Source organism: Corvus kubaryi, unplaced genomic scaffold (genome assembly GCF_017639235.1).
Source record: "Corvus kubaryi isolate FWS band 111438036 unplaced genomic scaffold, C.kubaryi_AGA036_p1.0 134, whole genome shotgun sequence".
Taxonomy (NCBI): Eukaryota; Metazoa; Chordata; class Aves; order Passeriformes; family Corvidae; genus Corvus; species Corvus kubaryi.
Genome location: NW_024580668.1, coordinates 5,867,010 through 5,892,571, shown reverse-complemented (window position 1 = coordinate 5,892,571; position 25,562 = coordinate 5,867,010). Strand labels below are relative to the sequence as shown.

General features: G+C 41.6%; 1 protein-coding gene across 2 annotated transcripts; it reads left to right on the top strand.

Moving 5' to 3' along the window:
- The first annotated feature begins 1,287 nt into the window (after positions 1 to 1,287).
- On the top strand, positions 1,288 to 16,682 carry YTHDF1 (YTH N6-methyladenosine RNA binding protein 1). 2 transcript variants are annotated; one of them, XM_042046659.1, is made up of 5 exons: positions 1,300 to 1,672; positions 2,061 to 2,085; positions 3,544 to 3,623; positions 7,674 to 9,200; positions 15,186 to 16,682. In XM_042046659.1, exons 1-5 carry the CDS (start codon positions 1,646 to 1,648, stop codon positions 15,210 to 15,212), a joined length of 1,686 nt encoding a protein of 561 aa, XP_041902593.1. In that variant the 5' UTR covers positions 1,300 to 1,645; the 3' UTR covers positions 15,213 to 16,682. The 2 variants fall into 2 exon arrangements, with proteins under 2 accessions (XP_041902582.1, XP_041902593.1); XM_042046648.1 differs by having other exon boundaries at positions 1,288 to 1,672; positions 7,674 to 15,215.
- The last annotated feature ends 8,880 nt before the right edge of the window (positions 16,683 to 25,562 follow it).

Here is a 25,562-nt window from a genome sequence, read left to right as displayed (position 1 = left end):
CTGGGCTAAGGGGCCCACAATTCCACCCAGGTTCTGCAAAATAGCTGGAAGGAAAAAAAAATGAATTGATCTGATAAAGACCCATGTTGAGGGTGGCTGCTGCCAGTGGTCAGACTGGCTGTGATCCTCTGCCACGGTGGCCTGGCCATGGCTACTGTGGGCTGGTGTGAGGGAAAATGGGGCTCCCAAAGCTCTTGGGGCAATGGGTGAACTAAAACAGGCTCCCCAGGAAAGTGATCATGGCACTGAGCCTGATGGAGCTCAAGGAGATTTGGACAATGATCTCAGACACATGGTGGGTTTGTTGGGGGTGTCCTGTGCTGGGACAGCAGTTGGGCTTTGATGATCCTTGCTGTAAACAGGAGGAGACATGGTCCTAAGATGCACCTGGGGAAGCTTAGGCTGGACATTAGGAAGAATTCCTTCATAGAAAGGGTGATTAGACATCGGAATGGGTGGCCCTGGGGAGGTGGTGGAGTTACCATCCTTGGAGAGGTTTAAGGAAAGACTGGACATGGCACTCAGTGCCATGGTCCAGTTGACAACATGGTGTTGGGTCACAGGTCTGATTCGATGATGTCAGAGGTCTTTTCCAACCTAGTTGATTCTATGATTCTAAGGAAAGACTGGCTCTGGCACTCAGTGCCCTGGTGTAGCTGACCAGGGCTGCTGGGTCATAGGTTGCATTTGATGATCTCAGAGGTCTTTTCCAACCTAATAGATTCTGTGATCCTGGGTCTCTTCCGACTCAGGAAGCTCTGTGATTCTGCCTCAGTGATTCAGTGATCCTGTGAACTTGCACAGCTGAGTCTGTGGGCAAAGAGTCCTCGCAAAGGCTGAGGGAAGAACAGAGAAGGGACAGAATCAGAGAATATTCCGAGTTGGAAGAGACCCACAAGGACCATCGAGTTCAACTCCTGGCCCTGCACAACACACCAAGAATCCCTCCATGTGCCGTTGTCCAAACACATCTTAAGCTCTGCCAAGCTCGGTGCTGTGACCACATCTCTGGGGAGAGCGTTCCAGCGCCCGACCACTCTCTGCGTGAAGAGCCCTTTCCTCCCGAGGAAGTCGCACGCAGCCATGGCGTGCCCCTCAGGCTCTCGTGTCCCAGGCTGAGCAGCCCAAGGGCCCTGGGCCGGGCCGCGGGGCGGTGCCGGATCCGCCATGAGCCCCCTCGCTCCCCTCAGCGCTCCCGCGCGTGCGCAGGAGGCGCCGCCGCCCCGCGCGCCTTTCCCCCGCTCCCCGCCCCGTGCGCTCCCGGCGCGCCCCGCGCGCGCTCGGCGCTGACGTCACCGCAGCCCGGCGCCCGCCGCCATTGGAGTTGGCGGCCGCCGCTTCCCCGCTCGCTGCGGCCCCAGGCCCGGCCCGCGGGCATGTGAGAGACCGGGCCGGCACCGGCACCGGCAGCGCGACGGCTGAGCCGCGCCACCGCCGCCCGCACCGCCGTCCCCTGAGGAGGCGCCCGGCGGCCCCTTTCCCTCCCCCTCGGCCCCGGCCCCTTCCCCGCCCGGCCGCCGCTTGAGGGGAGAGGAGGCGCCGCCGCCGCCCCTCCGCCAGGCCCCGGAGCTCCGCGCCGTGCCGAGCGGCCCTGCCTCGTCCCCCGGCGCTCTCTGCTGAACCACGGCGGCCCTGTGCATGAATTATGTCTGCCACAAGCGTTGACCCTCAGGTGAGTGAGTGGTGGGGCGGCCCGTGGGCGGGGGGATTCCCGGGCCTGCGGCTGGCAGGCCCCGCGAGGCTTTCTTCTCCCTCTCGGCTGCTTTAGACCTCCATCGTTCTCCTTAACTTCCCCCGTGGGCACAGCACGTTCCCGCCTCCTCCCTGGAGCCGGGGCCATTTCTCAGGAAGACTGGTGCTGAGTTATACGCGGAGCACGCTGCTCCAACCCAGGTCCAAACAAACCTTGAGATGCTGCTGGCGTTTTTTTTTGAGTCTCTTCCCCGTACTCAGAATCTCCGGGATTTGCAGTGACTATGATAATATGAGCGTTTTTCTAAAATTAACTTTTTTATTTCTCTTTTCTTTTTTTTCCTAAATCACGTGCTGTGGCTTCCCAGAGACCGAAAGGACAGGATAATAAAGGTGAGAATCATGCTGAGATCTGGTCGCTTAAATTGTTACTGTAACAGATCAATTACACAGGTAGCTGTAGGTGAGCAGAAATGTATCACTCTTACTCTGTATGGAAAACATCTGGGAATGAGGGAATGTGTGCTTTGTTTCAAAAATAACATCGACTGCCATTCATCCGAGCTTGCCTGCATCCCACTTAATTCTGGTGGATTTGCAGTGGGAACAACTGTGTTGGTACTCAGTAATTCTCCTTGTTTAAGATGAAGCATGTTGCTGCATGAAGTCACAAGGATATCCCTGTACAATATATACATATTTACCTACTCTTGCACACTGTGAATGCAGTTGTGTTGCTGCTCTGCTGTTGGCTGAGACATTTACATGAGTCTACAAACCTAATAATATAAAGAACTTTAAATAAAAGGTAGCTAACTTCTGATGAGATAATATGCTTTTTTGTAACTTTCCTGCTTCATTTAGGAGTTAAATTTAATAACAAGTCATCTAAAAATATAGCTTCGTTCTTACTGTGATTGCTAACAAGTGTGTAACTGTTAAGGCTTAGAAAGTAATGATGTTCAACTCATAAATGCATTTTAATAGATCTTAACCTGCCTTGAAGATCTAGCTCCTTCTAGTTGAAGAAACACATTCCCTGTGTTTGTAAACACTCTTTTACCTCTACTCCCCCTGACAGACTTTGCAGAAATATTCTGCTAAATTCCCAAACTTGTTTGCAAAACTTGTTGTTTGGTGTTGTGTTTTATTTAGTTCAGCTGTTCTATGAAATAGGTAAATACAGAAACTATCACACCGTGTGTTTGACCTTGGTTTTTTAAATTTAAAGCAAACAGGAAATTATTTGAAGGGACCTAATACCCGTTTTGGGTTTGTATATCATTCAGTAATGGGTTTTGAATGCTTATCAAACATTCTTTTATGCTGAAGCAGGACTTTATGGCAGATATCTTTATTTTACAGATGAGAACGTTGAAACTTAAGTTTTCCTGAAAATATCAGGATACCAAAGCACTTAGCAGTCATCATTTCATAATTAAATGTAACCTCACCTCATCATATTTTAGCCAGCTTAAGCAGTGAATAACACACTCTGGGAGAACTGTGAGTTGGAGTGTTCTCATTATGGGCCAGAACAATAAATGTTATTTCCCAATCTTTTTTCACAAAATTGTTCTCAATAATTATTTTTTGAGTTAATTCGCGTGAGTTGTTTACTCACTCTCAGCTGTAGAATTTTTAATTACTAATTTTTAAAATTTACTCAACTTTGTTTTGTAAGCAGAAATATAAAGAGAAACCACCTGACGGGGGGGGAAATGTCATCCCTTGGTCTTTTTGTGAGTCTTCCTAGTTTGAAGAAGGAATGTACCTAAAGTACATAGGGTGGAACTCATCCCTGCAATGCTGCTGCTGGTGTTATAATGTGCTGTAACCCTTTTCTTGTAGTACAAAATGGTTCGTTACATCAGAAGGACACAGTTCATGACAACGATTTTGAACCTTACCTTTCCGGGCAGTCAAATCAGGTTAGTGTATTTTTAACTTAGAGGTTTTTTTTTTCCTTAGGCATGCTGTTGGCATTCCATTCATAGGATTGTGTGGAGGGAGAAAATGCCTTAAATAGAAATGGAAAAAGAAATGACAGCATATTGTGTTACTTGGTGATACAACCAGCATTTGTGTTCCCAGAGCTAATATTATTCTGCATCTCCAGATGGCCACAAGTGAAAATGAAGTTAATGCTCCAAGGAGCTGGAGCGGATTCCTCCTCCCCTTGCAGGTTACTGATGTGGCTGGACTGTGACAAACTGATCTTACGAGTTGCTTGTGGAAGTCTGAAAACTCTGCTTTTGGGCTCTCCTGATTTCTATTATTTATATAATCCTAGAAATTAATGTAGTTGAGATTTGGGTTGGATGCTCTCTAGGTAGTTTGTAGAGTTGTCCCATTTTTTACACTTCAGCAAATGTTGTTCTTTCATTTCCTCTGATATATCTTAAGAATTAAAGATGTGTTACTTAAGAGTAAGGTACTGTAATGTAAACTCTCATTATAATACACATTAAATCAACATCCATGACTAAAATACCATTAGAATAGAAAGTGCACTCTGAAGTAATTTTTCACATCATGTTCAAATCTCTAGAAGGAGCAAAATGTTCAGAAACTGGAGAAGCAAAAAGTTTTCATTCACAAGTGGGAAACACTGTTTCAGAGAGAAACACTTACCAGAGGTACATAATGGGAAGGCTAAGTTACATTTTAAAAAGGAAATTTATAATTCAGCCTGAAGCTGTCAGATGCCATTGTTAATATTGATGACATCACTGAGCTTGCTTGCAGCATAGACATGTTCTCCAGACTTACAATAATTTAATGGAAAGCTTTCCTTCTTTTGGAGTTAATGTGCTGTGGAAGGTAGAAAAGACTTCGTGAGGAAAAAAAGGAAGTAAAATCTTAATTTTTAATGCAAAATTAATTATAAAAGAAAATGAGGTTTTTGCCTCCCTTTGATTTTTTTAAATTGTGCTTCATCACATTTGTATGCAATTTTTAATTACTTTAAACCAAGCTGTATTTTCTAATGTTAAATAATACTGAATGTTCACATAAAAAAGTAGATCCATCTATTATAATTTAATGCTAGGAAATTCGTCTTTGCTGTCAACAAGCCCAATTATTAGGATTAAATAGAAAAATTGCTACGGCTGTTAGAATTTCCATAATTATAATAAAAGTTTTCTTTATGAAAGTGTAGCTCCATTGACCAATTTATTTATGCTGCAGTGAAAAATTGGCATGGCACAAGAAACAATTGTGTAGGCCCTCTTACAATTTTAAGTGGAAAGTGACAGTAGCATTAATTAGGACTGTTGAGATTTTGTGCTGAAGACAACCATGTTGCTAAACAAAGCCTTATTATCCAGTTATCCAGTCAGATTTATTCAGCCCTTGAAAATTACTGTAACGTACAAATGACTTAAAAAAAATTTTGAAACCAACTGGATATTTAAAAAAACTTAGGAAATTAAAGCTCCAGCTGACGCAATAATATATTTGATATCAAAAATCAAATGTAGGTTAGTAAGTGTGTTAATTTCATAATATAAAAATATTAATTAGTCTTTATAATGAGGATGAGCATGTTATAAAATCAAATAAAATATGATTGCCTTCCATCTTTCTTTTGAAAACTGAGCTTGAGTGGTACCTTCTTTTCTTCCCATAAAAGTTCTGGTTTCCAAGGAGCAGTAGTTAATACAGAGATAATGAGAGCTTTTCATTGTAAAGCACACTAAAAGTACTTTTAAGAGCAAAGGGAACTGAGTCAAGTAGACCCTTCATATAAAGATTTATACTCAGCAAGAAAAGCATCCTCCTGTAAAGTCATTTAGAACCAAGAGATTATTCCTTTGGAACAGGGAATCACCAGCAAGTAGCATATTTTGGGGGAAAGGAGATTCTTTCCTAAGTAACAGAACGATTGGGATGGGTGATTGTTTTTGTTTGGGTTTTTTTTTTTAATACAAAAGATACAGAATGGTGTAGAAAGGTCAAGGATAAGTTTATTGAAATAAATGTTCTGATGTTGCAGGAAAGAACTTCTGTCAGGGTTTCTTTTACACACTCTAGCATAAAGCCAGACAAAATAGATGGAATGTTTGGTAGGAATGGCTGCTGAAACTTTCCTTTAATCTTGTTAGAATCCTTGTGGAGACTTCACAGGCTGTGAGGAGATGACAGCTGCAGGAATTGTCTAAAATCCTTCAGCATAAATATTTCTGAGACAAAACGCTTTTCTGTAGGCTTACTCTTTTTGGTCTTACGTTCTAAATTTGTAGAATATATGAGCATAAGTATCTCAGAGAACTCCTTATACCTCCTCCCTTTCACCTGCCTTTGTTTTAATTTTTTTCTTAAATTAACACTTTAAAATATTACACACAGCAATGTTAAAGTAAAGTATTTCAGAAGAATGGGTTTTTATACTAAATATTGAGCTTGGGCGACTCAGAAAACTTGGGGTATTTTAGAGAATCATCTGATAGGAAGGTGATTTCTGTACCTCTTGTTAGTGATAGAATTTGTGTGTAAATAAAGGCAGCTTGAACAGTGGCAGAGATCATTTCCTTTGAATCAATAACATTGGATTTAGGCTGTTTAAATCTCAGAAGTGTTTGCAGTACTGTTTGGAAGTCTGAGGCATATTGTGGTATCCTTCTGTGTATGAAACATAAGGATATTGAATTACTCTGGCTTTGGGGTATCGTGGAAAAGAGGTCATTGAAAAATGAGCAGCCTACATGATTCTGTATCAGTTGGATATTAGGCTTATCTTCAGCAAGGAGGGGATTTTACTTTGTTTGTTTTTAGAAAGGTGAGAAATAATCTGATTTTTGGAAAAATGACTGAAGTTCTGGTGCAGTTTTGCTAATTTTGCAGATACATTTTTCTTTTCAAGTTTGAAATCTAGCAGTTTGAAAGAAGGGTTCGTCTTCTTAAAATAGCCTTTATGAGTAAGGAAAGGCGAGCTACTGTTTGACTCATTAACAGGAGATGTTGACCTTCCCAGCCCCTCTCTGGTAATTACAGTTGGAGTGTCACTTTGGAAGGTCTCCAATATATGTGCTTCAAGTTGATTTAAAAAGGAATAAAACCTACTTTGGAATATCCTGGCTTTGTTCTTTTGCATTGTTGAGTAGAAGAATCATATGGAATGCTTCAAAATCAAGTGCCAGCAAAAGTGTTAGCGAGAGGAAAAGCTTCTCAGCTTGGTCTAAGAAACAGCTGATGGGGAGAAAATTTCTGAGGGTGTCTGCTGGTTTATAAATGTTTGATCTCTTATTTCATGAGTGGGAGAGATGTCCTGTTTGGAAGGACAGTCAGAAACACTCCTGCACAGTTGTAACTTTACTACTGAGGGGGGAAAAGACTTACGCAAAAAGTTGGATAGGGTCTTTCTCCAAGAGTTTGGGTGGCCTGTGTCGTGTGCCATCTTGGCATGGACTTGTCTCTGGTGCACCAGTCCCTGTAATTTCAGTTTGTATCTCTTACCTGTGGCAAACTTGGCATGTGTATCAGAAGTAGCCTGTGTGTGTTCTACTGCTTGAGGTGTGGTTTTTTGTCGGAGCCTGTTGGCCCCTCAAAACAACTCCCTAATGAGGATTGTAGTAGTATGTTATGTGTATTGTCATATTAAGGTAATTTATAGTCTAAAGCTTCTTCCATGTAGCAGTCTAGAAGTGCTGAATATCCTTGGTTCTGTGAGCTACAAAATACAGTTAGATATGTTCCTTGAAATAATTTGGGGTGTTGGCTACTAAATAACCTTAGTAATGTAAGATTACATGGTTTCAAAATCTCAACTACTAACCTCAGTGTGAGCCCCTAGTCCGGGGGTATTATAAATGCCCAGATACTTCCTTTTAGCCCTGAATCCTTCTTGGAGTATGAACTAAGATCTGTCATTAGAAATTACATTACCTTGTCTCTAGTGTTCTTTTCTATTTGGGGTTGTGCCTATTTATAAATGAAGGGTTTATTTATCTGGTGATTTTTTTTTTTCTCTTTAACAGAACAGTAGCTATCCATCAATGACTGATCCTTATCTGTCCAGTTATTATCCACCATCTATTGGGTTCCCCTATTCTCTCAGTGAAGCACCATGGTCTACAGGAGGAGATCCTCCTATCCCTTATCTCACCACCTATGGACAGCTCAGTAATGGGGATCATCATTTTATGCACGATGCCGTTTTTGGACAGCCTGGGGGTCTGGGAAATAATATCTATCAACACCGGTTTAACTTTTTCCCTGAAAATCCTGCCTTCTCAGCTTGGGGAACAAGTGGATCCCAAGGACAGCAGACTCAAAGCTCAGCGTATGGGAGCAGTTACAGCTACCCACCCAGTTCCCTGGGGGGTACCATTGTGGATGGACAAACAGGATTTCATAATGATACATTAAATAAAGCTCCTGGAATGAACAGTATTGAACAGGGAATGGTTGGACTTAAGATTGGTGGAGATGTTACAACTTCTGCGGTGAAAACAGTAGGTTCTGTTGTTAACAGTGCCGGGATGACAGGTGGCCTCTCTGGGAATGGTGGATCTAATGTAAACTTGCCAGTATCTAAACCAACCTCTTGGGCTGCTATTGCCAGCAAGCCTGCAAAACCACAGCCTAAAATGAAAACAAAAACTGGGCCTGTAATTGGAGGAGCTTTGCCTCCTCCCCCTATAAAGCATAATATGGACATAGGTACTTGGGACAATAAGGGTCCTGTGGCAAAAGTTCCTGCCCCCCAACAGATACCTTCTCCTCAGTCTGTTCCACAGCCGCAGCAACCAATTGTGCAGCCTGTTCCAGCTCAGCCTCCTCCATTGACTCAGTCACAGTATCAGACCCCTCAGCAGCCACCCCAAAATCGCTGGGTAGCTCCTCGCAACCGAAATGCAGCTTTTGGCCAAAGTGGAGGAACTGGGAACGACAGCAACTCGGCTGGCAGCACCCAGCCCAACCCCGTTCCGAGCGGCGAGTCTCATCCTGTCCTTGAAAAACTGAAAGCTGCTCACAGCTATAACCCTAAAGATTTCGAATGGAACCTTAAAAATGGACGTGTGTTCATAATCAAGAGCTATTCCGAGGATGATATTCATCGTTCCATTAAATATTCTATTTGGTGTAGTACGGAACACGGCAACAAACGCCTGGACAGTGCTTTTCGCTCCATGAACAGCAAGGGCCCGGTGTACTTGCTGTTCAGTGTCAATGGCAGTGGACACTTCTGTGGAGTAGCAGAGATGAAATCACCTGTGGACTATGGCACCAGTGCAGGTGTCTGGTCTCAGGACAAGTGGAAGGGGAAATTTGATGTCAAGTGGATCTTTGTGAAGGATGTGCCCAACAACCAACTGAGACACATCAGGCTGGAGAACAATGACAACAAACCCGTTACAAACTCCCGTGATACACAGGAGGTGCCCTTAGAAAAAGCAAAACAAGTGCTTAAAATTATTGCTACTTACAAGCACACGACCTCCATCTTTGATGACTTTTCTCATTATGAAAAGCGCCAGGAAGAGGAGGAGGTGGTGCGGAAGGTAAACTTACTAAAAAATTTATTTTATACACAGATATGGGGAAAATGAAATGTGAAGGCTGCTATGGTGGAAAAATGTAAGTAGGAATTCAAAATGTTTTTAATACATCTCAACCGGATGGTTTCTTGTGTGTTTAACAACACAAATCTGATGCGTATTTGTTTGTGAAAGTTTCACAAGTCAATGAGTTTCAAAGCAGAAAGCTAAGCAGTAATACAGGTAAAGGACTTTATGTCCAGTTTATTGGAGTTTGATTTATTTTTTTATCTTAAAATGGTTAGTAGAAAATAGTTTCTGTTTCAGAATTGGGTTCTGCCAGTGATTGTCACTTAAGTTTTTTGCCTTAAATATGAGTTGTTTTAGCACTGTTTGACTGGAACTGGGCTATCAAAATTGATACCTGTATTGGTATTTGAAATTTGTACATCACCTTTAAGAAGAAGAAAACTGATTTTGTTTATTCAGTTTATCTCTCTGGAAAAGAAAGAGTTGCATAATATTGCTGGAATAGTGCTAGAAAGAGTGCATTTATGCTGCTGAAGTCACATGTATTATTTGGATAAATAAAGGTTTTCAGTTCCCAGGTTTAATCTGTCTACTAATTTTTGAAGTTTTGAGTGAAGATGTAGTGAGAGAAGTCTGGGCAGTAACTGTGAGAGTGTAGTAAAAATTTCCACACACACTTTCATGGCTCTAAGTCTTATCACAAGGGATCTCTGTCCCTCTCCATCCCACAACCTGAGTTTCAAGAATGCCTTTCTCTAATTAGGCAGTCTAGAAGTAATAACCTGACAAAATAATAGGTGTCAGGATGTGTAGTTGCTACTGAAGTAACACTTATATTTGCTTGTTGTTGGTAGTGTTTCCTAGACCTTTTTGTGTAGCATTGCAAATACAGCATTCGTTTGACAGGCTGGTTTAGTTTAGTGTAGCTCACATTTGTTTTAAGATGTTTTTAAAGCAAAGACTTAATGCATGTTCCTGCAGCTTAAATTTTAAAATTGCCGTTTTAAAGTTTTTATGGCCATTTAAAAGTGTAGATAAAATTGCTTTAAACTGTCTTCATAGAATGTACTGTTAAATTATATGAGAAAAGGAGTTCAGTGTCTTTAAAACTTCATGGCTGAACTTCTCCTGGCCATGATAGATGTGCACAGCTGACCTCAGCACAGCAGAAGGACAGCTTAAAACTGCAAGTTTTTCTTATGTACTCCCTGTGGGGTTCCATGAGGTAAAACCTAAAGGCCTTTGCTTGAACACTTCATTCCTTCAGTAGCTAATTAGCAATTCAATATTTAATGCAACCTGTATCTTGGAGAGGTGTTCCCTTATGTAGGAGAGAATCTTGATAAAGTGAGGTAGCCTGGGTTCCTCTGTCCAGTGTTTGTGGTGTACGGGGGTGTGATTGTTTTGGGTTTTTAATTCTGTCTCCCTGTGTTCTGCTGCCAAGGCTGGAGGGGAGAACTGTGGGTGTTCAAGGAGTGAGAGTACAGGGAAAGTGGTAACAGATCTACCCTTGCACAGATAATTCACTGGCCTGAGGAAGATCCCAATGGTGGCACAAACACCAGAATTCCTGTGCTTTGTAGGATCTCAGAGGGCTGGTGTTATACTGCTGAGCTGATCTCATTTTGGGTTGGTTTAATAAACACCACTAATTCTCACTATCGGCTCAAAAATATTCTTACCAGGTCACTGCTTTATTTATTAAAATAGGATCAGTTTTTCAAAATAATGCATTTTCCTTCCTCATTTAAAATGGGAGGCTCTGGCTTGTATTGCACATTCACAAAATAAACTATGAAGTCTAATTTAATATTTCTTAGATTCCTCTGAACAGCTTAGAAAATGAGACACCAAAGTATCCGGAGGAAGGTAATAGTGCCAGAGAGGTAAAGCAGAGCAGCAGTGAAGGAATGAAAAGTAAGATGCTGCTTGTCAGGTTGCGCTCTATAAAACTTGTCTGGAAAGTCACTATTTTTCCCCTTCATTGACAAAATGGATTTTAGAACTCCAGCTGATTACTAGAAGAGTTTGTTTTTTTACAGGATATACACACATTTAAAGTTCTTATTGTTAAGAAGTTTGTGCTGTTGAAGTTCAAACCTTCCTGTTAACAAAGTTAATCTTCCTAGGACAGTAATTTTTGAAGAATCTTGCAGTCAGTTAAACTACCGTATGACCTAATTGATGTTTTCAGATAGTTGTTTGTATATGTGGCATCCTAATTGGTTTTCAGATTGCTGGGTTTAATTCATTATACACTTGTTTAGCTTTTAAATTGTTGAAATTTTGTGCTTCCATTTCACTGCTGTTGTGATTACAAGAACAAAATTCTTAAAAAGCTGTACAAGGAGAGCTTGAATGATACAATTTCTTTTATACACAAATATTTAGTAGAGAATAATAATGTAATCTGTGCAGGGCACGCCATTGGCCTTTCAGCTCTTTAGATGGTTCCAGTTTGTTGCTAACCAGCATTTCCATGGCTGCTGTGCAGATCCAGCTCCAGTGTGTGCAGCTGAGTTTAACTGATGTAGGAGCTTCTGTGTCAGTGCCAAATCATCCAGTGAGGCTTTGGCAAGTATAATGCTCGATGAAATTCATTCAAGTGCCAAAGATTCAGCACTGTTGCAGCATTGCTGAAAGAAGGTATCCCTCCAGAACTCAGAGAGGATTTGGTCGTGCTGGGATGTAAGTCCAGCTTCTGATTTGCCACACTGAAATACTTAAGCCCAGTCTGGTGACCTAGAACATGGGAGGGGAGTAATAGAAGGGTATTGGGGTCTAGAATGAAATAGCAAAACAGTGAGTGGCGTGAATTCTCACCTGACCCTCACAGCCTTTTTCAGTCAGTTCCAGAGCTGCTACAGTGCCCACAAAGAGCTACTTCTGTCATCAAAGCTCGTGCTCTGAAAACTGTAAAAACGTTGTGACGTGTGAGAGAGCTTCTTTTAAAAGAAAATAGAGTATAATGTGGCATTAGTTGTTAATATTTCCTAAAGCATGCCCTCAGAGTCTTGACGAAGTTGTCTTCCAAAGTTTAAAAGCTTGTAAAGACATGAAACTTGTTGCAGTTCTTGGTACTTCACAGGTGACAGATGAGCTGTCAGCAGCTCGTGCTCCCAGATCTGCACCAAAGCAGATGGTCCCAGTTCCTGTACTGGGCTGCTGTGCTGTCACCTCTGATCCGAGCAGGGCACTCAGCTCTTCCAAGGTCTACACCTTGGTGTTGTGTTGGCAGAGCTGCGCAGCCTCAAAGCTCCTGAATCACCAGGATTACCAGTTCTGCTTTAGGTGATTAAATACTGGAAAGTGTTGGCTGGTGCATGTTGGCGCCTGGGAATACTCATTTTCTCCCAGCACTGTGTGATTCCTTTCAGTGATGAGCTTTCTGTGAACACACTCACAGAACTTTAAAGGATGGAATATTGTCCTTCCTCCAAAGTTCTAGTTAAAAAACATATTTTAAGAGTAGTACTGTGTTCCTGAGATAAAGAAAACATTTATATTTTTGTGTCTGAACATAAATGCTTTGATCCCACTGACTTTAACAAAGTTTAGTAGGAAAGTTGAAGCTACTCTAGCCTGAGATGAAGAGAAAAGAAGTTTGACAGGGATGAGTGTCTCCAAGATGGAAATCTCTGCAAATTTTGTGGAAACCCATTTTCCCTGTGTCTGAAGACCATACAGATTAGTGTCATGAAGGAGAAGTGTGCAGCTGGAGCTTTCCTGTGAGATATCAAGAGTATTCCACTGGAGAAGAGAAACTGAAGGCTCCGGATCTTCAGAACCAGAATGAGCACAGCTTTGTTAGTTGCTTACAAAACTGTTTGTTCTTGCTTGCAGTAGTGCTAAGTAGCAGTAAGGAAGAGAATTTGAGAGTTAGAGCTTCTAAAAAGCTGCCATGCTCAAGAGCACGAAGAATTGCTGCATCAGTTTATGTTGTTTCAGACATTTGTAAAGAGGAAGACTCAGATTAGCCCCCAAGAGAGAAAGCAAAAAGCAAGGTAGGAGGAACTGCTTGGGAACTTGCTCAGTAAAGAGCACTTTTTACTGAATTACGAAGTCTGAGCTGGGTTTCTGAATGCCATGAGCACTTCAGGTGGAGGTCTCAGGTGCTAGCCTGCCTCTGGTTATGTGGGACTAGTCCACATAAATAAATAAAACCTTCCATTTCTAAAGAAAGTGGAATTAGGAAGGTCAGTGGGTGACTACACAGAAAACTACGAATAAATTACGAGGTGGCAGTGGGACAGAATCAGCTCATGAACAAGGTAGGGCAGTAAAGGGGATGTTGGAAAGGGAAGTTGGAAATAGGATGAAACAATTACTTTTTTTGGAAGCCTGAAAATAGAGTTGATATGATTCAGTTCTAGATGCATTCTAACCACCTTTTGTTTGAAATGTCAGGCAGACATAAGCTCCTTTTATCAAGAACAACACCTAATGTTCTGACACTGCCATTAAGAAACGGCTTTCACTGATAATTCATCATAGTCAAGAGTTAAAAGACAGGAAGAATATAGATTTTTATAATAAATTCTACCACTTCACACAATCTGTTTTGTTGATTTGGTAAAACAACTTTGCTATCTCTTACTTGTCTTAAATCATAGATTAAGAATTCATTCTGGACTTCGTTGACTTAATTTTATTATGAAAATTGAAATATTAATATTCTGCCTGGAGGCAGAAATCAATATATTCAGTTTTTAAAAATCTCTTCTGATTTTTATGCTGTGACCAGCTGAAGCAACAAGTGCAGTCTGTTACATTTATGATGGTTGGTATATTTCCAAATAAGCTTTACATCACAGCAGAAACAACTGAGATGAAGTTTATACAGAATGAGTCCACAAAACAGAATCTGAAGGAGTTAGTTCAGGAGTTGGCTCTTGGTGGTGCTTGGGCTCTTGGTGGTGCTTGGGTTCACAGTTTCCTTGCTTGGAATAGGATTTAGTGCCATATTGATGCATTTAAGTACAGAGTCGAGTCTTTCCATGCCAGTTCTGCACTGTAAACAGCAAAAATGGGAAGGCTGAGCCCTTTCTGTTCAGTGTGCAGTGGTGCCTTAGCTGGAGGATGCACAGGACTGAGGACACAGCAGCCTGGTTTTGTCCTGCTGTTGTTGCAGGTTCTGCACTTGTGGGGCTCCTGAAACAGAGTGAACAAGTGCCCTGTTCTGTTGGGGCATCGCTCAGGGTGTCTGTGGGAGCCCTGTGCTGCTGGGAGAGCTCGGGGTCACTGATGTGAAGCTCACCTGCAGGCAGTCCCCAGGGCTGCATCCTTTGGGTGACTTTTATCTGGTTTCAGTATTTGTGATTAGCAGAAACTCTGGAGAAAGGCTCAAAGACCCTCCCAGCTGCTCAGTTGTTCAGTCCAGCTGTGCTGGGTTTTATCAGACTTATGTAGAAGCACAAAATCTACCTAGTATTTTTTTCCCTTACCCCCAAATATTTCCCAGTGCTTCCCAGAATAGTTGAACAAAGAAGAAGAATTAAGGACAGCATTTCTCAACAGCTCAAATCCCTGCTTTTACTGAATGTGACTTAACTCCAAAGTCATTTGAGTGCTTCAAAATTAGACCAGTTCTGTGGAGTTCACTAATCTGCCATCTGCTTTCTGCTCATGTATTGGTTGTGCTACTACTGCAGTAGCTGAAATAATCCAGAAAGTAAAATATTGCAGATCCTGTTTCTCCTTAGGAGTGTTGATATTTCATACCTTTCTCTCTCTGTGACCTTCAGCTGCTGTTGGTTTGAAGTGACTGCAGGTATTCATCCAGATGTTCCATTTGAGGCTGCATTAAAAAACATTAAGTTATCGAGTCCTTGGGTTTGTTGGGTATGAGCAATATATTTATAAAAAGTAGCAGCATTGTTTTAAGTGTAGAATTATCTAGAAGCACATTAGTGCTGTTAAACTACTAAAAACTCTTTGCTTGTTCCTTTGACTAAAATCTTAACTTTTTTCTCTTTGCAGGAACGTCAGAATCGAAACAAACAATAAGAATAAACATATACAGTTTGATATATATACTAGAACTGATATTAAATTCGACTATGAGAAACAAAATTAAGTATAACTGGTGCTGTATCCTGGCATCAGGACAAACTAAAGCTTTCAGCTCCAATATATCTTCTCGTGCAGGGGAAATTAAGTTGTTGCATCTTTAAGTACATTGTAGTTTATTTTTGCCCAAGTGGATCTGCATTAATTTGTATCTTTTTTCTATGTAAAATTCTGTAGAAATCATTAATAAAGGTGTGTCTGTTTTTATTTTTTTAAGTTGGTAAACAGTTATATTAACCTAATGTGGACCTATACATGAGCATACTAAAGTGTCAGTGCTTCCCAAAGACTTTATTTTGGCACGAATTATGTTCCTAGCCAGATATAGAGATTATGGAGAATACATGACAAATCTTCCTTTATCCTCCTCCCAACCCCTTTTTCTTCATGGCAGAAGTAAGAAACCATGCATTGATTTTTTTTTTGTCATTTAAAAAAAAAACCTCCTAAGATACTGCACTTCAGAATTTTGAAATGAAAAAAACCCTAAATTTTGATCACTTTGTGCAGCTGCTCTGCCTCTTTATTTATCTGTACAATTACTCTTTTAAAACTGCTGATGCGCCATGTTGGTCTGTCTAGTAGAAAATCAAATTGTCAGTGGAATTGTTTTTCTGGAAAATATTTCCCTTTCACATTCTGTTAACCAGTGCTTCAGTGTGCATCTGTTACTCCATATCCTGCCGAGGGTGAGCGAGATGCTTTCTCTCAGCCATAATTCTGCTTTACGGTTTTTGTAGCTTAATTAAATAATAATGTGATGCTATCGACATTGCAGGGGTTTTAAACAATGTGTTTAAACCTGTTTCAGCTTTCAGGTGTTATTAGTTAATTGCAGATCATTTTTAATCCTTCCCTTCATTACTCTCTCCCAACCCCCCCAAATCCTAATGCCATTTAAAGTTTTTATACCAATAATGCTGAGCTTTAACGTAGGAACTAATAGTACGGATAATATGATGGATTATGCCTCAGATGTTTAAAATTGACAGTGTGTATGTCTAATTTTTTTTTTCTGTTGGATGAGTAAAAAAACCTGTTTTAAGAAATTGAATTTGCTGTCATGTTTTTGTGGAGTGAGGGGACCGTCGGAGAACCTGTCACCAACTGGAGTTCCAGTTAAGCATGGAAATGGTGCTCATGTCCGCTGCTCTAGCACACTGAATCTGCACGTGTTTATTGTAGAGGATCTTTTACTATATTAGAAAGCAAGTATCTTCTGAATACTATTTACTCCAAAAGGACCTCCAATTTAAATAAAGTTTAATCTGTATCATTTAGACTTGTATTTAGAACGTATAACTCTGTCTCTGGACTGTTACTGCCTGTAAGGAGTAATGGACAGCATCAGATTAACTTTTTCCTCTAGGAGAATACAAGCCTTAATAAACAATACATATTTAGCAAGCTTGATGTCATTTTCATTTTTTCCCTGCATTCACTTGTCTTCCTCTGTTCCAGTCACCCTTTATGCTGACTCATCAATTAAATCTAACTTGAGAAGTGGTTTGATGGACTAACTCAGATGTTAGCTCTCAGCACACCTGAAGGGTGCAGAAGGGTTTCACAGGACTCTGCAGAGGACATTTAAGCTGCTTTGACTGTTCCCATTCCTCAGAGGACCTGCATCCGTGTGCAGAGGCTGTCACTTGTGCTTCCCTGCTTGTGCTTCCCTTGTACTCTAGAGAAGCTGAAGAGAGGACTGGAAGTTGTGCTGTGTCCTTCAGGAGGCAGCAGCACAGCCTTCGGTCACCAGGGTGGGAAAAGAACTTCCCAAATCTAGTAAAGCTGACCAGTTTCTTTCCCAGCACTTGGCTGTGTTTCCCAGCTCTAACTGTAGTAATTTGCCTTGATATCTTTTTTTAACTGACTGAAGCAATTCTGCTTTTTATAAACATGTTGTCATCCAATAAAAGTGCCTGCTGTTAGTTTCAGTTATGTCAGAACACTTCCACTGGTGATTCTAGAGCCAAAAATCTCTGCTCCATCTGGACCCTCAAGAGAAAAGTTAGTTACAAACTTTAGTACCTTTTTTTTTTTAATCTAAACAATCTCTGCTGTGATACAGACTTCAGGTAAATATTTGCTAAGAAAATGAAACACAAAAATTTAAAAAAAAATAATTGGGAGCCTTCAGCTGAAACTGGTTTGACTGTATTAAGGCGATGATGTGTTTCAGCAGCCTGGCTTTGTGGGCAGCAGAAAACGGCTTCAGCCTGAAGAGATTTCTTACTGATACTGCAGAGTTGTACAGCCCTATCAGAGAGGTGGGAGAAGATTCAACAGTGGGTAAAATGATCCTGTTCATCACGACCACGTTGGGTGCTCAGATAACTGCAGTGTTGGCTGCTGGTCCTTCTGATTTTCAGTCCCCTGCCACTGCAATTCCAAGGGATGACTCACTTTTTGTGTTTCACAGAGTTCACATTTCACTGCGAGGGGGAAGAAGCATTCTTCCAGTGTCTTGAAGAATAACTTCATGTCACAAGTCTTGCTTATTCTTTATTTAGTCCAAGTAATGGTTCTGAAGGAATGTTGCTGTGTGCTTTTGGAATTGGTGCTTAAATTCGCTCCTTAAATGAGTTGCTTTGCTTGATGTTTCTGGAGTTTGGGTGTGACAGTAACGCTGCTGCCTTTCACTTTTAAGTCAAATGGAGCTGGTAGCACCAAATGCTGATTAAAAAGTTAAATTATTTCTCTGGTGCAATTACTGGTTGGTGATGGCAGCCCATTGTACTGCTCTGAAGCTGTGAACTTACATCATGGGGGGAAAAACCTATTTGTTTGCAGGTCGTCACGCCAAAGGTAATCGAACTGAATAATTAAGTCTTCATGGAGATTATGTTTGTTGCTGGGAGTGAGTTGAGCTTGTAGAGCAAACGATGAAGTTAAACCCTACACAGATGTGTGAGGGCAGAAACAAGCAGACAGAAATTCAAGATTACTTCCCTCCCATAACACATTGTGCTCATAAGGCCAGACTGATTTCTTACCTCTCATTTTTGGGAAATGGAAATAGGGGATGTAAAATTTAAAATTCTACTTTTTTTCTTTTTTTCACCCTTTACAGTACTGTTTATGTTCAAAGATGTGAGATGATGTGTTTATATTCAAAGATGTTTCTTCACAAAATACTTGGTATTTCTTTGGAGAACTTAAAGGTGTTTATGAATTTACTCAAAGGGTATGAGTGAGATCTCAGTAAAAAAAAAAATAAGTATTTATTTCTAAGCATTAGACTGACCACAGTGCACTACAGAGCAGGGGTAAGTGGTTTGCTTTTCGTTTTTAATAATGAGAGGTTTTATTTGGCTATAGAAGATGGAAATTCCAGTAAATCTGGCCATAAAAAAACTTGTAGGCAGAGATAGTGCAAAAATACCAAAAGAAAACTCACTGATCTAATGTTACTGCCTTTTTCTGGTTTCTGCACCTATTGAGAAAAGTAGCTGAGAGGAGTAAGGGAAGTTTAGTTAAAACAGCAGATAAATGCAAAACAAGGCACAAACAGCTGATGGAGAGAAGTGTGTTTTGATGTAATGCTCCTTTTCCTGGGCTCTCAGCTACTTTGAATTCTTTATGTTGAACAATCTGTTTCCCTTGGAAAAAGCTCTGGCTCTTGCTGATGACGGTGCTCAGCATCTGCTCATTTCAGGAGAAAGCTGTTCGCTATTTTTGGGAAAGTGCAGGTTTTTAATTGGAATTTGTGATCCTGCCCAAGAACAGAGCGAGTGTAGCTGTGGCTGGGGCTGTGATCACTGCCTTGGCTGTAGCCTGCCTTGTCCACAGCTCCTTTGAGAAGGAACAGCTCTTGTTCAGCCTATTTTTAGAATTAAGGGAGTTGAGTCAGAATGTTGAAATGACTTAATTGGGGTGTGACTTGGCAGAGGGAGATTTTGGATTTCACAAGAAACATGGCTCAGCTCGATGGACTGTTCCGTAGCTGACATCATTCCCACAGTGCGACTTCCCCGTTCACATCTCTTGGTGCTTTGGCCGAATGTGAGGGTGAAGGGAATTGTCTTGGGTATGAATGTTGTCAGTTTCACGGCTTTCCTGTCTTCAGAAAGCTTATGTTGATTAAAAAAAGCTTTCCAATTGCCTGTTGCAGATGCAGCGCTGCATTGCACGTGCAGTGTGATGGCAGCCGGTGATGTTTCTCGTTTCCCTGCCAGAGCATAAGCAGGGCAGGGCTTTAGCAATTCCAAGAACAGCTTTTGTTCCCTGGTACAATATGGGATTAATTTCCTTGTTTTATGTAGGATCATTATTTCAGGGCACCTTTGTAATCCCTTGGGAAATGCTACATAGAAGAGTGCTGACTTGACTTCTGTCTCCTCATTTTGGTTCCTGCAGCATCCCTGATCTCCCTTTTGTTCACGTCCTGAGGTGAACTTCTGCCAGCGCGAGCAAGACCTTGGAGATGTGCCCTCTTCAACATGCAGGACTTTGTGGAACTGGCATCAACACTGTCTTTTACTGAATCTCCTTCAATTTGGAGAGCGTAGGAGGTTTTATGCCATCTGTCTGTTTATAAGTTATTCAAGAAATTATTTTTACCTGGGATGTTACCATGACAACAGACAGACAGTAAAGTCTTCACCAAACGCATTTCTAATGTCCAAATCAGTAGGATCTGGTGTTTTGCTGTGGTTTCAATAATGAAGACAGTGGGAAAGAGGTGTAAATACTTGTTTTACCAAATATACATTCTCCAGCTATTTTTAGATTATTAATGCATTGCCTTGGACAGTAATATATATTGCAAGCAACCTCCTTAAATTTTTCCCCCCTCACCATCTGGGTGTGAGAATAGGAAGAAAATAAATTTTATCAGTAAAGGATGCATTGATTTATACAGATATTATTAAGGAGCTTTTTTCATTATTTATATCTACTTTGATTTCTGTGCTCTGCTCTGTGGGTCTGCAAATTGTAACTTGGGCAATTTGATTATTGATAATGTCTAAGTCTCTACCATAGTTCAGCATGTCTCTGGAAGCTGAGATCTGCAAACCCTCCTGAGTTTGAAACCACTGATGTAGTAGGAGCTGTTCCTCCTGCTCCTGCTCTCTTGTGACAACACATTTCAGCTGAAAGCACTTGATGGCAGAGAAGTGGAATGTTCAGGTTCTTGCAGCTGAAAGCACTTTGCTGAAATAGTGTTTAGTCAGTTCTGGTGGAACTTCGGGGAGGAGTCGTTAGGCTGAGAAGTAGCAAATCAGATCATTGTCTGCACCTGGAGGGACAGTACTTTTCTAATTCAAGATTGCACATGCTCTGTAGTGGGCCCAAATTTACCAAGTTTGGAGTTAAACTTACTGGTGGAGTGGCTTCTTCTTCATCCCCTTTGTGAATAATCAGCCCTTTCAGGAAATAATGGATTTTGGAAAGTCTGGGGATTTACGGAGACTCTTCGGCTTTCTTAGTCCATTGCTGTGTATGAAAATCCTTCTCTAATCTAAATCTGTTCTTTACGAATTTGTAAAACATCAACAGTATACATTTATGTGAGTGCCAATAGTCTGATTTGTAGGGGGAAGAACTCCTCAGAGGTCTGCAAAAAGCTCCCACTTGTAACATCAAAAACTGTCAGCGGAGGCTTTTGGCCACTTGTAAAAAAGATGATTATGCAGAGCCCTTGAAAACACTTTGGAGAAAAGACAAGGTGCTTTGATGTTTTGGCCTGTATTTCACAAATACATCAGTGACATTTGTTACCTGGCATGAAGATTCACATTTGTTAAGTGCAACTGTCTGTAAACTTTCTAGACCTCTATTCCAATCTTGAACTCATGCAAAGCCTCTCTGAAAGGTGCTCTGAGATACACAGAAGCTGAGATCCTTCCCAGCTCTGCTGCTCAGGATTGGGCTTGGACAAAGCCTGGAAGGTGCAGGGTAGGACTGATAACAAAACTGTGCCATTGCAGAGGATTTTTGAACTGTTCTGTTTAAAGACTGAAGGTTTAATCTTTAAAAGAGCTATTTTCTACTTTCCCACAGGTACTCTAAGGTAGAGCAGGGACTGGAGTAGGAGCCAAAAAGGCTGAGCAGGGAGGCTGCTTGGGAGGTGTCAGGAAGGAGCAGTTTCTGGTTAGGACCCCATTTCTGGGAGAGTATCAAATTCTGAGGTACCAAAGCAGGTTTTATTTCTTAAGCCACTGGCAAGTTGTTGAGATTTCTCTCATATTTTATCCTTTTCAGTCCTCAACACTGTGTCACTTTGAGATCTCCTTTTGAATCAAAATACTCAGTTATAGTGTACTGAAATTGAACTGTTGGCAGCAGTTGGATGGTCAGACACTTAATCACACCAAATTCAGTGTTGTTATGCCCTGGTTTTTATATGTAGTACCTGCTTAACTGAGCTAGCTCATTTCACAGTGTTCAGGGATTTATGCTTTTTTTCCACTAATGCTAGATCAGCCACCAGAAGTTTGGAACAAAAGAACCAATTAAGGAGGTGTAGCTGCATGTTGTATCACTGGTGTGCAGCATTTAAAAAAATGAAAGCAAGGGAGACTGCTTTGTGTCCTCTAGCTTTATATATTTGACCTCTGTAAAAGAGAAATTACAACTAAAACATTGTAATTCCTTGTTTGCTCTGACAAAGAACAGGAGTTCCTAGTTTTAACCTGTTAGTCCCTTAAAGAACAATCTTTCAGTGTGCCTTGGACAGCTCGTTCATTCACTCAGCAGCAGCATCAAGGTTAGAAGCATGGTAGGGTTTTTTGGTCCAAAAGCTTTGTCTTTCTAAAAATGCCTAAGAATGTCTTTCTGAAAATCCCTAAGAATGAGGGAGTTGTGGTCAGTGAGCTGGGAGAAGAAATAAAGAGCAATTTCTATCAAGTGGAAGCAAAGACAACTCCAAAAGATTTCCTGATGCTGAGCAAAGAGCAACACTAATGAGCCCCCATGGGAAATGTAACCTCCCCGTAGTGAGTAAAATAGTAGGTGGGGAAGAGGAGTAATTTTATGAGCCAGGTATAATTTCAGATTTTTTCCTGAAGTTACTGACCTTGATGAGGATGGGAAAACACTGCAAGTTGCTAATTCAGTTATTTCAAAGAACATGATAGCGGAAGATGAAAAGGAGGGTATTAATAAAAGAGCAGCAGACAGAGTGATCTTTAGACAGATTTTTAAAAGTTATTACTCCATTAGAGTTTTTTAAAATAATAAATACAAGCAAGGGTGTGAACCTGCAGGTCACAAATTGCACAGAGGTTCCTCCTGTTAAAGTCCGAAAGCCTCCTGGTGAAATGAGAGCGGGGTTGTGAGGCACAACCATCCTCAGAAACATATTCAAAACTGTCACCTGCTGTAGGGACTGTGACCTGCGTTGGGGCTTCAGAGAACACCCAGCCCCTTTCCCTCTCACCTCTTCCTGATGGGCTGATGTTCCACAAATCGAGTGGCCCATTGAGGTGATGAAGAGGGTGAGTAAAACCATCGCAGGCATTTGTGAAGCTGTGCTTTTGTGCTTTCCAGTCGGTGAACAGATGCAGTTTTTCACTCAGAAATACTTGGAGCATGGAGGTCATTAGCAGTCAAAAGCCTGTAGAAAGCCCGTTGTACAAGTGGAGCATGAGAGAGCCCTGCTCGGCTCTGCAGGGTGAGCAGCAAGGCACAGAGGGGGCCAGGGAAGAGAACCCTGAGCAGAGGGAAGGGGGAAGGTGGCAAATGTGAAAGCAACCCTGATATTTTTTGCTCTTATTTGTTTTTTAAAGTGTGAAGGCATGGTTATGTTAGAGATAAAGGGAAAGACAGGAGGAGGGGAGGGAAAACAAGTGGTGCACAGTATGTGCTGTCATCAGCTTCCCCAGCACACCTGCAGTGAGAAGCCCACATGGGCTTTCCTGAGAGGCTTGTGGCTGCTGCAGCATCCCTCAGTTGTTGCTCATAAAGCAATAAAGGTGGTGTTTGAATTATTCCTGGGATCCCAGCTGTGCCATTAGTCAGTCTGGTGAGGTTTGTCCAGAGGCACAAAGCGTTTCTAGCCTGGTGACTGCAGCAAGCGTTCTGTGTGTTTGAAAGATTAGTTACAGGAGCCATCACATCACAGAGAAAAGGAGGTTTATAGGCAGTACCTCTCTGACACCTCTGCCCACAGGAAATTGTACAAACACAGGCTCAGAGTCCTGGGCAGCTAAAATGGATTTTCTCTGTGAGCTAATGTCATCATTTCCAATGCAGTTACTTGTGCAGCTTTCTCAGACTTCATTCTCCAAGGCACTTTTCATCCTCGGTAGAATGAGAGCGTTCTGCATGTAATAAGCCATTAGTTTCTCAAATAAATCACACTCTGGAACAAACACTGGGATTTTTCTGCTGTATAATAGCTTTATGTATGCCAGTGTATATATTACATTTATGTACACACATGCATGCATTTGCTTCCAAGAGGAGATGGGCACGGACAAATAGTGATGGCTTTTTCTTCACACAAATGGGAAGGTGGCAGCTATCACTGTGTGTCTGAGCTGAAGGGAATTGGCACAGCCCCAGATGCTGCTGATTTCCACTAGCTGGCAATCTCACTGTGCTTTTTATAAGAATGCATTAAAGGTATTAATGATGCTAACAAAGAGGAAAGTGGGATGATTAACAATGAAATGAAATAGCAGAGGAGGGAGGAGGTCTGGAAGGCTCAGTGTACATCAGAGGCTGTTCTCAGAGATGCAAACCAGGGAAAGCAACCCCTTTTTCACAGCTTTTGTCAAACAGTTGGTCTGGTGTGATGCCTGCCCGGTTGCCCATGCTGTAAAAGCACATCCCACGCTGGGTGGTTCCAGCCCAACAAAGGGATTCTGAGAGGTTGGGTTCTCCTTCCTGCAAGAACTTGCCAATAAATAAAAAAGGGTTTGGGAAGCTCTGCAATTCTTTTACAGTGTGAAAGTGCTGGTAAGATAAGGATTTTATTCTGGGTTACCTTTTCTCTAGTAGCAACACTGGCTTACAGCACAGGCTCTCTGTCCCAGAGCGCTGCTCCCCTTCCCATTACAGTCCTGTCCATACTTGGTTTTTTAATTGAGCTCTAACTATAAAACCCAAAATACCTTAGTTCAGTGCTTGGATCTACACCCCAGGCTGCACAGTTAGCACAGCTAGTGCAGGGTAAAGGATCAGAATTAGCAGAGCTGGAGGAAATGTAATAGCAAACTTCATGCCAAGAGGCCAACTGCAGAGATCCTGATCATCTCCGTGGTGCTAATTTGGTGGTGCTGCTGTAGTTAACAGCATTGCCATTTCAGTGGCCATCAGCAGAGTTCAGATGAGCCAAAGAGAGCTAGGCAGGGAGTTGACTCTTTCCATAGGTCCAACTGCATATTTAGGATGCCTTTGAATTAGTTTAAAGCTATAGGTATATATGGATCACTCTGAGGTCATGTGATGTAGTTGGTAAATTGTTCCCAGGGTTCTCAAGACCTGTTGAATTGAGAAATAAATTCATGTGGAAATCACCAGGATTGTGGTAAATCATAAGAGTGTGGTGACCTCTCACAGTGCTTTGCATCCTCCTCTGGCAAACAGATTCCTTAACCTGTGTGTGCTCTGCTGCTCTCAGGTCAGGCTGGGTTTCTGTTCCCTGTGGGATGAGTGCTCCAGGAGCCAAGAATATTTTACCCTTTGTTTTCTTTTCCTGAGCTTATGCCATACTCAGCTCTGACTTCTAGATGTGACTCCCACAAGGGGAGAACCCCTCAGACTGTGGTCTTTGCAGGGATGTAGCTCGAGCTGAGAATCAGCCTGGCTTTTGAGTATTACAACCAAGTACTGAATTCAAGGACTAGAGCAAAAAAATAATCCTAGCTCCTGTCTTAGTCATGTTGGAGTATTCTCTTATGTCACTGCTCTCAGTCCTGGGAATTGAGATGGTTTTTAGGTGCCATTCGCTTGGAATTTGTTTCCATGTGTGTCAGATTATTGCACTGCAAGGCTCTCACCAAAGCTAAAGGGTACAAAATGAAGCCTTTCTGTTCCTCACCTGCCATTTCCATTTCTCTGCAGATTTGCAGAATGCAGGGAAGGATATGGGCAATGTAACTCCCGGTTGGCACCATCTGGCATAGCTCATGCTTGGCCTTCCAAGTATAGGATGTGATCGCAGCCATGCAACTGTTCCATCCCCACACTGATGGGGCCTGTGTGTGCTGCTTGGCACAGTTTGTTCTGAAAGAAGTTCCTAATTTTGTTAAAAAAAAAAAAAAAAAACAAAAATACCAACCAAACAAAAAAAAGTAACCAAAAGCAAAACAAGAAACCAAACCAAAAAAAAAAAAAAAC